This window comes from Chiroxiphia lanceolata, chromosome 4 (genome assembly GCF_009829145.1).
Source record: "Chiroxiphia lanceolata isolate bChiLan1 chromosome 4, bChiLan1.pri, whole genome shotgun sequence".
Classification (NCBI taxonomy): Eukaryota; Metazoa; Chordata; class Aves; order Passeriformes; family Pipridae; genus Chiroxiphia; species Chiroxiphia lanceolata.
Genome location: NC_045640.1, coordinates 25,373,842 through 25,390,205, shown reverse-complemented (window position 1 = coordinate 25,390,205; position 16,364 = coordinate 25,373,842). Strand labels below are relative to the sequence as shown.

The following is a 16,364-nucleotide window of genomic DNA, read 5'->3' as shown; positions in this document are numbered from 1 at the left end:
CCTCTTGAAGAGAAATTATATTGAGATTGTGGTGTAGCATGGTGATGACATGACTACATTTAAAGCATCTACTTTACACGGCAGCTTTTTGCAGTCTATTTTTAAGGAAGACAAAAAAAATCTTGCTACCTAAATTCCCTATCTGCAATATATTTAATTAGGCATGTATTAAGCTACTGATGCAGTAAGTTATAAATCTATACCTCGATTTTGCAAAGCATGTGTTTTGTTTCAGGACTAAGAATTACTGAAACATAATAACAAGTATTAAAACTTAGACACTTTAAGTAGCAGCAGCAAGGTGCTTTGAGGAAGCAAGGTGTCTCCTGTGTTTTTCCCAAAACCATATACTCAAATATTTGGGGGAAAAAAAAACAAAAAAACCAAAACCAAACCACATTTCAGTGGAACATCCCTTCAGCGTATATAATACCACTGTCAAGCTTGGTTCACCTATAAATTGACACACTTGGCCACTTCAAGGCTGGTCTCCCCATAAATTTAAGTACTATCAGTTGAGTTAGTAGCACCCCATCTTCACTTTACATCTGAACAGCTGAAAGGTTGTGTAAAAACAACAAACCAAATGTGAGTCCTCAACTCAGTCTTTCTGGATAGAGAAGCATAGTAGGTCCAACTCAAGCAAAAAGGTTGCTGAAACTATTCTAATATGCTTTTCAAGATATTCAGTCTGCTCTAAGGTCCCATATACTCCTCAAATTTGGAGGAGCACAAGACTTGCATTTTAGTAGTCACAAGTTACCCAAGGAGCCTCTTGCTTGAGCTGCAGGAGGGTTTCAGTCACTCATCTTTAAGGGTTGGGTTTTTTTGTTTCCAAAGCCTCGCTATATCACACACTGCAACAAGATAGATTCTTACCACAATGGGAGAAGGGAAAATTTCAAGGTCTCACAACACATGCTTCAAGTATATCATAGAAAACAGTGGAAAAAACATTCATTTTATCTCTGCACTAATTCTGAGCCTGCCACACCACTTATCAAAGTAAATGTGCCAAATATGTGGCTACTTGTGCTGTGAGAGGCTGATAAGGTAATCAAGGAACAGAAAAAGAAACCAAGATGCTCAAATTCTCATTATTCTACCAAGAGATGACTAAGCAACAAGTTTATCATTGTATTATAATAACTGACACAAGTATTTCAAATTAACATTTAATCAAAATATTAACCAAAATAAGAAAGAGACACTTTGTACATCATCTTAGTTTCACGTCCCATTCATGAGCCATGAAGCAGCTGAGTATAGTTCTGCTTACTGCAACTCCTCTTTCAACATATTTCTAAAAAAACTTCAAAATCCACATTCTGACTTGTCTCGTTTTTACATTAATGCAAATTAAAAACCATCCAATTTTAATTTTTTATTCAAGTGCAATACAGCTACTATCTTTCTTTATTCCTGAAAGTTATTACAAGTACTAACTCTAGCAGAATGGGAAAAAACACTCACCTGGTTACATGTGTCTGCTAAAGAATGTATGGCTTCTGAAAACATACTTGCAGAACCCGTGTAAACCCAAGCAAGTAACTTAAAGAAAAAATTCAACCCATTTCTGAAAAAAAAGAAGAAAAAAAGCTAAAGAACAACAGAATATTTGGTGTTCAATATTTTCAACAAAACCACAAATGCTATATGCATTACCTGCCAGAAAGTGGTAAAACCAAGTATCAGTTTTATCATTAGAGACCTGTACAGATAGACAAAGCATACAGATTTTCTGCATGGTTACTGTTAAAAACACCCTTTCAGCTAAACGTGATAAGGTGTTGAATTTATCTGAAGGTACATTTCAGTTGTGCAGCTCACACCTGTTGAGATGACACAACAGGCACTCAGCTGGGATTTTATTTTACCCCTACAAATTCCAAAGTTGTGAGGGAATTTTATATCCTAGAAATCTAATTCTTATTTGAACCTTAGCCACACTAGGGTTTTCAAATGTTGGGCCCAGCAAAATCAATCTGTTAATGATGTCAAGCATGTTGGTGATAGGACAGAAAGATGAAGAATGCTACACAGGAAATAATTACAAAAAACATAGTGGGTCTACAGAGCCATTAAGGCTATTTGGTGTTCCATGTTTGACTAGATACTCACATGAATAACACAATAGAAAAAAGTCAGTTTGGGGTGGAAAAAAGTCTTTTTTTTTTACTACAAGTAAAGTATATATTGCTTTAAAAAACAAATTCAGCACTGTATTTGAAAATAATAAGCCCTATGAAAGCCTAAATTCTGCTGAAGAAATACCACAGCAGAGAAAAAAATAATTCAAACCCAGCAGAGTCTGAGAAGGCAGCTAAACTACTCTGAATAAGTTTGAAATGAAGTTATCTTTTACACCAGTGACCACCAATTTAGAAAGAATTTTCTCTATTGTGCTGCACTGAACTGACTGATTTAGCTACCTCATTTCTATCTGCATGGACCTGAAAGTAGGAAACTGAACAGAACACAAACCAAATCTACTAAAGGCTGAAAGATTTATTGTAAAGTTTTGGACATTGTGCCAAGAAATACTAAAACAAAAAAAACCACCAAACCCCCATGATTCATTGGGTAAAATTCTATACAACTGTTAATAACTGTAAGTTATAAACAAAGTCCACTTAGGAGGCAGACATTCACCAGCAAAATGAGGGGAGGATTGTTGAAACAGTACATATCTTCCTTCCTGTCAGAAGATCTGTCAATTTTAGCATAAAGTCTAAATTTAGTTGGTAACTTTAAAATATACTGATACATAAACAAAATCAGCATTTCTTTGAAAAGAAATACACAAATGCAAAAGTACATCAAAATCAATTATACAAATCAAGTTTCCCAACTTCGCAATTTCAATTATAATTGTAACAAATTCAAATAAACCTAACCTGACAGAACTGTAAACTTGAAAAAATTAAAGGGCATTAATACTTGCATTTGCAGATCTATCATTCCAAATTGGTTTCAAAGATAACCATCTCATAACTCCAAGATGAATATGTGGTACATGAAATACAGAGAATTGAGAAATATATATACAGGGAATTGTGCCATCATGTGACTGCCCATTTTTTATACTCTATCTCGCAGTATAAGATACTGACCTAGACGGACCTGGTGTGATTAACCATCTCTGTCTAGGTACATAAAATATTTAGACTTTTGAAGAAACAACAGTAAAAAAATCAATGTCAGAATTTAAAAAAAAAAAAAAAACAAACTGAAATTATTCAGATCCATTATGAAGCTATGGAAAAAAAAAATCTTCTATTTAGGCCCTAGATTTGATAAATAAACACATTTATTTCCAAAGAAGTGGTAACATTACTAACATCCTTCACCACCAGTATTTTTTAAAAAACATTATATGCTGTGCAAACTTTGTACTGCTTAAAAGGTAATGCATTAGTGTGACAGTGAAATCACTTCAACAACACCAGACTCTGAAGAATGTTTTGCTAGTAACAGATTTGATAAAAAACATTACCCTCCTGTATTTCTATAACAGAGCTACAGAGTTCCCCCTCACACACCGAATTCTATTAACAACATAGAGCATTCCAGTGCAGCTGGTCTATACTTTCACACACAGATTCACAACACAACTCTGTTTTCGAATGAACCACATTTCATCCTCACTGGGGAAGGCTGAAGTTTGTTAAAAGTCTACCAAATCATTCCAGCTGAAGAAGTTAAGACAGATTGGGCTTTCTTGACACAAAGCCAGAAACCATTAAAAAGAAGACCAAGACCACCAACAAAGGAGCACTGGTGGTGGCCTTGACTTAAACCTCTGAAAAGTCATCAGGTATTTGAGGGCCAAGAGTCACTTGAACTTCTAAAAAAGCTCCACAAAAAGGTGTCTGAGCAACACAACAGCCTCTACAAACATCTGCTGGCCTGGCTGCCAGGCATTCATGTATAAAAATACCTAATCATCCAAAAGGTATTTTTGTTATGTTTATAGCAATGCCCTATCTACAAAGCAAGAGGACAGGTCTGTTTTCTCTATATCATTATAAGAAACAGAAAGAGGTAGAAATGACCACAACACCCCCTCTTTTTTTTCCATTAGAAACATCTGTACTAGCAATTCTTACATGTTTTTAACTTAGAAGGCTCTGAACTAGTAGAATACTCAATAAAGTGGGAGGTTTTCAGTCAAGTGAGCTTTGAATTTTAACTCCCCAAGTAAAAGAATATAGTTTTGTAGGGCCTTAAAAAGTTACTTCCTGCTCAAATCGGTTTTGTTTCCTGTGCCAAAACAAGCATTTTCCTCTGTTTGTATTTTGCTTTCTTATATCGACAGTGTCTTAGCAAATAAATAGCTTTTATAAAAATAATTTATTTTAAAACTATAATGTTTCATGGCAAATAAGTTTTAGTCATCATTTCCTGAGAGAAATTTAACACACGTCTCCCTATTTCATGCCAGATAGTCTCTGTGAACATTTGCTTTACATCAGGATCATTAATTTGTTTCATTCAAACTTTTAAAACATGAAAGGGAAAAAGCTCCTAAAATATCCCTTTTTCAATTAGAGAAGAAAGGAGTTAAATAACAGCATAAAGAGAAAAGTGAATTATTTTCTGTTGGTTATGCAGAAGATTGTTTCACACGTACGAAAATCTTCCTCTCAAGAAGGAGCAAGAAAAAAGGACAGTTTTACTGTCCTTTCATGTCCTTCAAAATTTTACTTTAATAAAGTAAAGTTTAGTCTCCAACTCAAAAAAATCTGCTCTTTTCGCAGACATTTATTCAATACCTGATCTGTATATGTATTGATGAATGTATTCACATGAACTCTCCCATCAACAATGAACAAACAAATCTATTAACTTCAGTTACAGAGATACAGATATCTTTATCTTAAATACACATAACGTTCCTATTTACAGGATAATAAAAATAAATTGCTTTATACTTGCATAAACAAAATATTTTTTTTACTTACATGCAAATAGCTACCATTACCACCTTCCCTGGTCCCTTGAAAAACATAGTTGCTGTACTGGAGCGTGGCTACACAAAGAAATAACAGATTATTAAAGAACTAAATCTTGACCTCATGAGACACCTACCACACAAATTATTAAATAAAAAACTCTGCAATGCCCTGTATTGCAGAAGTGAAGCTACAATCCTTGAAGACAACTAATTCTCTACTGAATGTTCAATCAAACTGCAGTTGGGTCATATATTTCAACAGATGGACAGCTATAAAATAAACAACCAACAAAGTCTCCAGCAGAGGCCACTGCAGCCATAAGGCCAGGCACCAGCTGTGCAGCAGAACAATTATGAAATCATTCTACACAGCAGAGCACCAGGATCTCAGGCATGTAGCTGCTTAAGCAAAGCAGAAGGGCCAGTAGTGCATAGCCAAAAGTATTAATCTTCTGGGGTCCTTTCCTTAAGAAACTTATTTAATTTCTTTAAATTAACAATATATTTGCTATACATATTAATAGGTTATACATGAAATCACATGTATAGCTACAATTTTGATAAGAAGCCAACCAGAAAAAAAAAAACTTACTGGTGGTTTACACTGTCGCAGTAGGAACCCCTTTAAACTGTCGTCATAACATTTACTACTGCATTACAATCAGAGATAGATCTGGTATATTACAATGCAAATAAATGTTCCTATAATATTCAGTTAGTTAAGCTTATGCAACCATTACACAAGTTTTCCTTCAAAAAGTGTCACAGTACATCTCATGACACTTTTCTAGCCAAAAACTTGAAAACATCCTTACCTTAGTATTTCCAAAGAACTCCCTGTACTCCCACAACAGCCTTTGGTTTCTAAATAGATCTGCAGTACAAAATTATTATCATAAATATGTACTAGTAACCAATAGTTTCAGAAATTTAAGTCTACTTTTTTTATGCAGCAGCCAACTTCTAATAAGAGCTACATGATCTATCTTAAGTGTAAAAAATTTCTCCTTTGGTATTGTTAATCAGAAACACACATTGTTATACACTCATGCAAAATGCCAAATACAATGTTATGATCCTATACACTGTTGCCATTTATACCAATAAAGGATGATGCACAGAAGGAAAAAACTCAAAATACACTTCACCAAATTCAGGCATTTTATTTATATCCAATAATTAGTTTGCAGGTCAATAAAAATTTTGAAGCTACTGACTGCACTCTCAGTACAAACACATACAGATAGTTTAACAGGTGCCTGCAGTTCTAATCTTTTTACTGGAAGGGTGTTCCTATGGCCCAACTGTTTTAAAGAAATTGACAGAACCTCTAATTTTAAGGTGAACAACTTCACTAAGTACCTTGAAGCAGAATTGCCTCTCCTGTGATTTTAACTGACTAGACAGATCCAAATACATTAAAAACTACTGATTTGACTGTATCCGTTATTGGTAATACCAGCAAGGGTAAAAACAATAATATTAAGTAAAAAGAGACAATTTGGGGGTATTTCTCCCCTTCTGAAACACAAAGGCAAGCTGAATTCATTTTAGAGGAAAAATAAATAAGTAATGGTATGGTATAGAGCTTTGGATCAGTTTTAAGTATTTTCAAAATTCTAAATCAGAAAAAAAAAATGCAAATTCACTGAAAATGTAAACTATCATCTAAAAATTGAAAGCCCCCCCCAAAAGAGTATGACTATAGATCTCAACTGAAGGTATATTCTTGCTATAGCACAAAGATGATAAATTGTAAGATAGTAACAGACTGTATCTGCATAGGTCATAATATGTTATTCTAACATTATGCTATAAAATCTAATAAGCAATTGCTCATTCTGGATGTAGATGTTCTCAGGGAAATAACACACTATCTGGTGGATTTCCAACAATCATACTTTGTTGTTTACATTTCAAGTTATTTGAAAACTCTGTACTCACTTTCTCTGTACTTGATCTCTGCCTCTTTACGCCGTTTTCTTTCTCTGGCAAGAGCCTCTGGACTACCCCAAACTTCAAGAGACCTGCACGAAGTAAAAGTAACTTAACAATGGTCCTCTTCATGTAACTTTTTTTTCAGTTTGACTACATTAGAAATGCCTTTCCTAAAGCAGAACAAAGTATTCTTTCTGATAAGAACCCCCGCAGACTACAGTACACAATAAAAAGCTTGGCAAGAGGGGGCTGAATACAAGCACAAAAACATACCCTCCAATTTTATATAATATAATTACATAACAATGTAATTATTATAATAATTAGGATACAAAATCTGTTCATACAGAAAATAGAAAACATTATTTCCCTTTCACATTGCACACCTGACTTTTGAAATTTTTTTCCTCTCTCTCTCTCTCTCTCATATAATCCATTTTAAATAATTCAAACATTTTCCTTCATAAAAATGCTCTTACTTTGCCTCTACATCTGATCTCAGGTATACGGTGAAAGTCTCAGTGTCATCATGGGGACTTCGTCGTTTAATTTTCCTCAGCTGGTCTAAATCACTAAACACAGTGGACAAAGAGTTTAGTGCAGGAAAAAGTTCATATTATTCTAATTTGACTTTTACATCTGGGTGATGTTCCACAATTTTGATATTACTAATCTGCTATACAAAAAAAGTGAAGTTGTTTACTTCTGTCAAAGAGAACATATATACCACATGAAGCAAGTGATCTCCATGATACTATTGAAAACCATTGTGTTTTTTCACATCATGTCCTCACACTATGAAATACTATACACTGAAGACAAAGTAATAACATTAAATAATAAAACATCCAATAAATGATCTGCATGTAATTGATAATGTGCACATATGCTAGACAAGAGGGTTAATGAATTAGCATCTCTAAACAGGCGTCAGAAGTCATGTGACAAGAAAAGTTAGGAAATTTAACCCCAAAACCTACACACACAGCACAAGCTGCAAAAGGCTGAAGGTAACAAAGCTACTTCAGGAAACAAATTCATTTCCTGCGCTGGCTAACACATTAGGCCATCTACACTGAAAAGCATTAAGGATTTTTTTTTTTTAAATACAACAGAAGATCTAATTTTTAGCCCCACAAATTATCTAGTCCTTTTTTCTTTTTTTTTTTTCTTTATTCTTATCCCTTTTGGTTAATCCAGCAAAACTTTAACTAGTTATGATAAATATAATACAGAGGAGTAACCATTATTTGTCACTGTATCCTCAGCAAAGACTAATTATAGTGACACACAGTATAAGTAAAAAATGGGGAGGAATAGCAACAGCAGAAAAGTTATAAACAAAGGTGCTAAGCCTTTAGATTTAATATGGGTCACATACATAACATGCATGAAATCTGACAGACACCTCACCTAAAACAATACTCAGTAAGACCTGCTGGCAGGTACGGCATGTAGTAAAAGGCAGTAAACATGAATCAAGCAACAATAGTTAGGTTACAGCAAACCAAATTATATTTTATTCCAAATTACAGACCTCACGTAACATGAAGTTTCCACTGATCTTTTAGAGATGTTCACATCAAACCATCATGACCCCAAAATGCTGAATCAAGAGTTATTTGACATCCCTCCCATAAAGCTGCTCTAGGAATTGGTCTCCCCCAACCAGATTTATGGTCATATAAGTACAAATAAATTACTTTAAAAAGCAAGTATTGAAACATGCAAATTCAGTGCAGGCTCCTAATCCACTGTAACACTAAGTAACAAAGAAGAAACTTAAGCCACTTAAAATTATGTATACCACAAAAACACTTAGAAAAAGTTGTCATGCCAAATCACTCCACAATCACAATTACTTTTGTTGCACATATGAACAAATATTCAGAATTTGAATTTCAACTCAAACCCATCATACCCATCATACCTGGATTTAAGACAAAATTCATTTATTGCTCTGACTCCAGTGATGAAGTTATTCTGGGTGTATTTTGGTCCATACTCTCTTTTTTTAAGGACTGCTTTCACTTAAAAACAGAAACAGATAAGCAAGTTAAATCACTCATAAAGACTACAGCAGAAACTTCAAAAACTAATTCAGTCTAGTCTCATACCTCGAAGGTGACATGTGAAAAACAATGCTCACCAGTGATACAGAAATCTACAGAGAAGAGAAAGGAATCTCCCTCATTGTGGAAATGAGTACGAGTACAATGATTTATCTCCAAAAATGCTACTTGTTAAGTTGTAGTTCAGGATGCTCAAACATCCCACATACCTAACTGCCACTGTCAGCTACTTCTCCAACTTCAACGTCAGAGATGGTGCTTGGCTACACAGATAGCATTTAAAACCCCTGCTTTAGCAACTGAAATAGCAACAGATAGCTGCATTTCAATTTTTTCCAATACTTAACCAATTCCACCTTCTGCAAATCAGATTTTTGACCTTTGCAGACCATACAGAGAAATGAGACAGACTGTATATATCGTTGTTCTCAACTATTACTTTCAAAATTAGTACACTTACCATTGGGCATTTATAGCAAAAACATATATTCTTTATTTATACTTCTCTATATGTCTAGAAGATGTAGTTTTATCACATCAGATTTTCACGCACAAAGAAAAGAATACCACACATATTTAGAAAAATGATAAATGGAATTTTAAATTTATGCCATAACTTCATCTTATCTTCAAATGTAAGTCACTATACACTCACGTCTATTAAAAACATTATGCTTATTGGAAGAAGAGTTATGTTTTCTGACGGATATAACATCACAGAACACAACTGAAAACAGAAAGCTCAAATTCTACCCATGAGAAGACTTTAGAGCATGCATGAACTTCCTGCATATCACAGGACTGATATGACTTCTCTAGGTAGTCCAGAACTACTACTTATGTCACAGGATAGTTAGAGAAAGATACTGCTTCTAAAGACTTTGGGAAAAGACAGTGTAGAACTCCAAGAAAAAATACTTCTGAGTTTTGAAACCTTAATGGCAAAATGTATTGTTTGACACTCAACAATGCACTAACAGTACAGGTATTAATATTTATCATAATAATCTGATTTCTCTCATCTGGTTTGAACTTGAACAGTTTTTTAAGTACCTGAGTAATCACATTCATCCCACAATGCTCCTGAGTGAAAAGTGACAAAAAAAATAAAAAATCTTTGAGATTTCCTAAAAACAGTCCATCATTTACTAAGGTTAGAACAGGGTGATAATATTTAATCAAGAATGCTTCCTATCTTTTCTTATTTAAAATAGATACATACCCAAATCGTATTAACCTTACTAAAAAGTAACTTGTGGATTTATCAAACACTTATTAATCCATCTTTCAGAAACAAAGGTAAATTTCACTAAGATAAATTACTATAATTGTACATTGCAGAATATCTCAACAATCCTACTCTTAAGTCCAAATAACTGTATAAAACTCGCAATAAATGTGGGGGGAAAAAATCCATTTGGTATTTCCAAGAGAAAGACAAAGCTCAGTAAAAGATGATGTAAATAAAACACTTAGAAAAGCACATTTTTTTAAGATTAGTAATCCTTTAAAACGTTATTGTCTTAGTAACATTTAGATCAGAGTACCATCTTAAGATTAGAATTCCACTTCCTAGGCATTATCAAAATCCTTAACCTAAGTGTTGTTCCTTGTGCATCTATAACCTACAGAAGGAAAACTCTTACTAAAAGATGTATCTATTTTCACAACAATTTCACAGTAATTTCTCCTATCTACCTTGTATTATCCCCCTGCATGCAACTACATGACAATAGACCTGAAGAAATAGACATAAAGGATGTAGACAAAAGTGCACAGAAAATATACATAGACACTGATAATGTTAGGAAAAACTATTATTATTTGATGTTTCTTTAAATTTGAGAAAGACAGGGAGGACTTTGGAAGGACTTTTGATACACTGAAGGTTAGGAGTGATCAAAAGCAGTTTTTAATAGCATAATTCCCACAACATAAGAATAGAAACTATCAAAATAAAGATGGAATGAAATCAAGTCATGACAAATTAAAAACATGAAAGTTATGTTCTTATTTTACCCACTTACATTTTTAAACAATGTAACTGAAGACAAAAGTATATATTTTTGCTTGTATTGGGTTTGCATGGCAAGGTTTGGTAGTGGGGGGTGGCTTCTGTGAGAAGCTGCCAAAGCTGCCACTGTGTCTGACAGATCCAATGCCAGCTGGCTCCAGGACAGATCTGCCCCTGACCAAGGCTGAGCCCATCAGCAACAGTGGTAGCACCTCTGGGATAATACATTTAACAACGGGAAAAATACATCTGGCACAATGGCAACTCCAGCCAGGAGAGAGGAGTGAGAACATGTGAGAGAAACAGCTCTGCAGACACCAAGGTCAGTGCAGAAGGAAGGGGAGGAGGTGCTCCAGGTGCCAGAGCAGAGGTTCCCCTGCAGCCCATGGTGAAGAACCATGATGAGGGAGGCTGTGCCCCTGACAGAGGACGTAACACTGGAGCAGTGGATGCCCAAAGGAAGCTGTGACCCTGTGGGAAGCCCACATTGGAGCAGGCTCCTGGCAGGACCTGTGGCCCCATGCAGAGGGAAGTCCACGCTGGAACAGGTTTGCTGTCAGTATTTGTGACCCCAGGGGGCCCCACATTGGAGCAGCCTGTTCCTGAAGGACTGCACCCCATGGAAGAGGGACCCACACTGCAGCAGTTCATTAAGAACTGCAGCCTGTGGGAAGGACTCAAGATGGAGAAGTTCATGGAGGACTGTCTCCCATGGAGGGACTCCACATTGGAGCAGCGGAAGAGTGTGAGGAGTCCTCCTGAGGAGGAAGGAGCAGCAGAGACAATGCATTATGAACTATGCCCAGCTGCATAGTTCCCCATCCCCCTGCACCACTGGGGGTGAAAAGGTAGAGAAACTTGGGAGTAAGATTAATTCCTGGGAAGGAGGGAAGGACTGGGGGAAGGTGTTTTAAGATCCAGTTTTCATTTCTCACTACTGTACTCTGATTTGACTGGCAATAATTTAAACTAACTTTCCCCAAGTCAAAACTGTTTTGCCTGTGACAGTACTTGATGAGTGATCTCTCCCTGTCCTTATCTCAACCCATGAGCCTTTCATATGTTCTCTCTCCCCTGTCCAACTGCAGAGGAAAGTGATAGATCAGTTTGGGCGGCAACCTGGCGTCCAGCCAGTGTCAAACCCACCACATTACTACAGACACAAACGGGAATATTACAGGACTCAGATTAGGCACTTCCTGTGGTCAAAATATATTTAGAAGCAACACTGATTAGATTAACTCAGTACTAAGAAAGAACAGATGAAGACTTAGAACAAGGAACAGGGGAAGATCAAGTATTCAGCTTAGCCACATTAAGTCTGAGATGGTGAATGGACATGCCTAAAAACATGCAAGGAGAACAGACCATGATAACAGATGAGAAAGTAAATTAGTCTTTTCCTGATGAACTCTGAGCTTAAATGAAACAATTAAAAACAAACACAGATGAGTCAGTAATTAGAAGGAATACTCCTATATTTGATTTTTCAGGAACCCTTTTTAAACAAATGGGTATCAAACAAATCTGACATACAAATGTGTTTTTAAAATGTTATTCACGTAACTTCTTTACCCAATTGAAAAGGAACCACAGTTTCCTTAAATGCTTTTTTGACTACTAGTAAACAGCAGTAAAGCTTCAATGCAGTAAACATTTCTTTACCTTTTACTTGAATTGGCTGTTTAGGCAAAGACTGCTTTTGACTTGCATTGGTTGTATCTTGTCCTGTAAAATAAAAGTAAAGATCACTGTAAATATGGAAGTAAAGACTTTGGTTGACATAACAACATAAGAATATATCTTAATATTGCTTTTCACCCTGACCATTAAAAATATATGTGGTAGATTTCCAACATTTAAAACTCTCAAAAGACAGAAACAGTAAAAAAAACCCAACCAAAAAAAAATTAGACATTTAATACAGCATTGACCAATAGACTCCTAGCAGCTTGAAGAAGAACACCAACTTCCAACATACTTCAGAAAGTATTCTGAATTTAAAAAAAATATTTTAACAGTGTACTTATAGTTTGGGACAAGATTTATAGCTTATGGCTGCTGTATATCAGAGCGTCTCAAAGCGTTCAACTGGGATTCAATTTTAAGGGACTGAAGCTTTTTCATTTACAAAAAGTAAGCTCCTTAAAATACAGAATATTTAAACTAAAATCCACAACTCCTATGTAACAAGATGGAGCTAGAATGGAAAAGTATTTTAGCTGGTTTTGAAACTTGAGGATATGATTCCATTAAAAAAAACCAATAAAATATAATTTACAGTGGTTAATTTAATCTTAATATTTGGAAAATTATAAAATCCAGTAATTTCAGTGAGATTTCTATTTAGAAACCAGAAGTACTACTTGAAAACACAAACAAATATTGCATCCTTGTCTCATATATCTTGACAAAGCCTTCAGAACAAAATTCTTATAATTCTAACACATCAAACCAACATATCCACTCTTCTGTGCCCTACCTCTCTCTAACACTGGAGGTTTGCCACACATCCATAATCATTAACAAAATCAAAAATGACATCATTGAAAGAGATATATTAAAAAAATAAAGATTTTTCAAGCAGGTTAGTGTTAATTAATGTGATATTCCTAGCTTAATATGCTACTCAAACTACTCAAAGATCAGATATTCTTGAAGGTTGGACTACATAACTATCTTTCCATCAGCCAATTAGTTAATGCCCTAACAGCAATTGAGGACTACACCTAATAACAATTCAAATATACTTTCTTGGAAAAACAACACATATAAATTCATGTTGTTACACAACAAATAAGGCTGCACCATAAATAAATAGCATTCTTTAAACAGTCATCTCTATTGGTTACTGTTTGACTTGAAAACAAAACTAAAAAATCCCTTTGTTGTTCCTTTACTTTCTTTTCTTACCTGGTTTAAAACACCAGACAGCTGACGCATGAAAAAAAGTTTCCACTAAGACTGCTTAGGAAAAACTGAGTGGCATCGTCTTTTCAAAAAAATGTGTACAACCATTTATATCATTAAAACAAATATCACAAACACCATTTAACAAAAGATCGGGTCACAAGATTTCAGAGGGGGGAAAAAAGAGGCACAAAATTATTAAGATTTATATCCATGCACAGATATCTATGTACATCAAGTACCCTTTTGAAGACTACCTCAGCTTATAGACTAAACAAAATCATAGTGTATCGCTGAGAAAAAAAGATATGGAATACTTCAATTCACACTCACTGTTTTTCAGACAAGTAGAGATTGATATGATAGAACCTTCAAAACTGAACAACATTTAAGATTCACTTTTGTACTTCCAATGTAATACTCTTAGTTGGTTACAGTTACTAGCTTTTAAAGACTGTTGCAAGCTTCAGGAATTTACAAGTTACTAAAGAAGGAAGGAATGTCTGCTACCCTGACAATGAAGAGAAGGAAATTTTCTTTAGAAGACCACTTGGTTGAAGACAAAAGCACAAAGAAAGATAGCTCTCATGTTAAAAAGCATCTGTTCTCTTAAGCACAGTAGTCTTCCAAGCCTGTATCTGTGCAGTCCTACAGTTAATAAGCATCAAAAATAGAGGATGCTATGATGGAGCAAGGACAATACAGTTCTGAATTTCACAAGCACCTATCAAGCACAAGATCGACAACTGAACTGAAGAGCAAGGAGGGCCGGGTTATGTACAATGTATCAAATGTTTAATGTGAACAATGCAGTTGTAACAAGTGCCAGATTAGAAAGCTCTAGCAGATGAATCAGCTCAACCTTCTTTACCAGTCATTTATAGCCTGGCCTGGAGAAGCCACAATGCTCAACAGTCACACTCATTCAACCTCTATCACTAGTCCATTTCACACAACATACCTGAAATACTACCAAAAAAATTCAAATGCGCAAGCAAAGTGGTGAAAGATGAGTAACACATTCCATTTCTTATCCCCTAAGTTATGTAAGCCTTTCAACATCCACATTTTATCCTGGCCACTTTAAATTTGATTCCTCTAAACTTAAATCCTGTAAATACCAGAATGCCAAAGAAATAAATTTCAGCATTCCTCCCCGCTTATGCATTTGAAATTCATATATAAACACCCACAAACAAAAAATACTAAGAAATCTGCATAATATCACACAATTGAAAGAAAAAAGTTATCACTAAAGACATTAAGTTTTTACATTTTTATAAATACTCTTTATTTTAGCTTAGTACTACCTGTTTCAGCCTTATTTAGTGTTTCTTCACGGGCTGACCTATTTGTATCTTCTGATCCAAGATCTTTTTTCTGACCATTGGATGTGTAAACTCTCACTTGACTCATCAACTGCATGGGCAGGCGATTGCATGGCAGAATATAAGACAGGCTCCCACTTTTCATTGAAGCTTTCCATCCTAATAAGGGGAGGAAAAAAAGCTGTTTCAGACAACCATTTTAGAAGGAAAAAGGAAAAGTAAAATTGGAGTATATACCATGCTTTCACTGCCTCTCTTTAAACATCCACTTTTAAATTTCATTCTAACACTAGGGATTTTTACCCATACAATCCAGTATGGATACGGATTTTTCCCAAGACCTCTGGATGATCTTAGGATGTTTAAAAAAAAAAAAAAGGAAAAACAAAAAAAAAAAACCCAAACCAAACCAAACAAAAAAAACCACAACAAAGCTATCTGACAAGATGGGTTTACTCATACATTAAGTCACATTATAGTCATACTGCCTCAAAATCTTTAAAAACCAAAATCTTTATCTTCTTGATAAAAGAACAAATACAGACCGCTACAAAACTAGCTAGTGCTGCCATTTTGTACAAACCTCTGTATGAACCACAGCTTATCAATAAAGAAAAACTGAACTACGTGCATTACCCACTTGCTACGGAAATTATGTAGAAAAGTACACGATATTGTATAAAACACTTTCTAAAAGCCCATTGAGAAACCACCCTAGGTAGGTAATCTTCTATTTCAAAAGATTAGCCAAAAGTAGAGTTGCATGCAGTACAGACCAACCTGTATCAGCAACCAGTTTCTTTTAGGGAACACAAACACCGCGGTAGAGAGGGCATATAGCTCCCCCAACAAGAAATGCAGCAGGGAAACTGGCTGCTTTGGAAAGCACTCAGCAAAAGAATAAATAATTTTTTTTAAATAATCAAGCAGTGCTGGTAAATCAAGTCATGCAAAGCATGACCACTCATATATGAATAACACACTGCTCACAAAAAAAGGTAATATTTTATAGAAGTGTTTATTCTGTAAAAATCTCAAAAGCTTTCCTTTTTTTTTAGCCTTCTGCAGTACCAAGGCACCTGCACGTGTACATGCACTGACCTGACCCTTACTGAAGGAACAATTTCACCAAAAAGGGCAGATAA

The 16,364-nt window shown here is 35.1% G+C and overlaps 1 protein-coding gene across 1 annotated transcript in view; it reads right to left on the bottom strand.

Annotated features, from left to right (window-relative positions):
• The window catches only part of SLC30A9 (solute carrier family 30 member 9), a 36,691-nt gene that overhangs the window by 19,454 nt on the left and 873 nt on the right, over nt 1–16,364 (bottom strand). Inside the window, exons 2-9 of the mRNA XM_032686342.1 lie at nt 15,202–15,378; nt 12,647–12,709; nt 8,826–8,925; nt 7,375–7,467; nt 6,902–6,984; nt 5,773–5,831; nt 4,965–5,032; nt 1,474–1,576 (exon numbers count right to left, since the gene is read on the bottom strand). Of these exons, the coding sequence (XP_032542233.1) occupies nt 1,474–1,576; nt 4,965–5,032; nt 5,773–5,831; nt 6,902–6,984; nt 7,375–7,467; nt 8,826–8,925; nt 12,647–12,709; nt 15,202–15,378 (746 nt within the window). The remainder of the gene's footprint in view (nt 1–1,473; nt 1,577–4,964; nt 5,033–5,772; nt 5,832–6,901; nt 6,985–7,374; nt 7,468–8,825; nt 8,926–12,646; nt 12,710–15,201; nt 15,379–16,364) is intronic.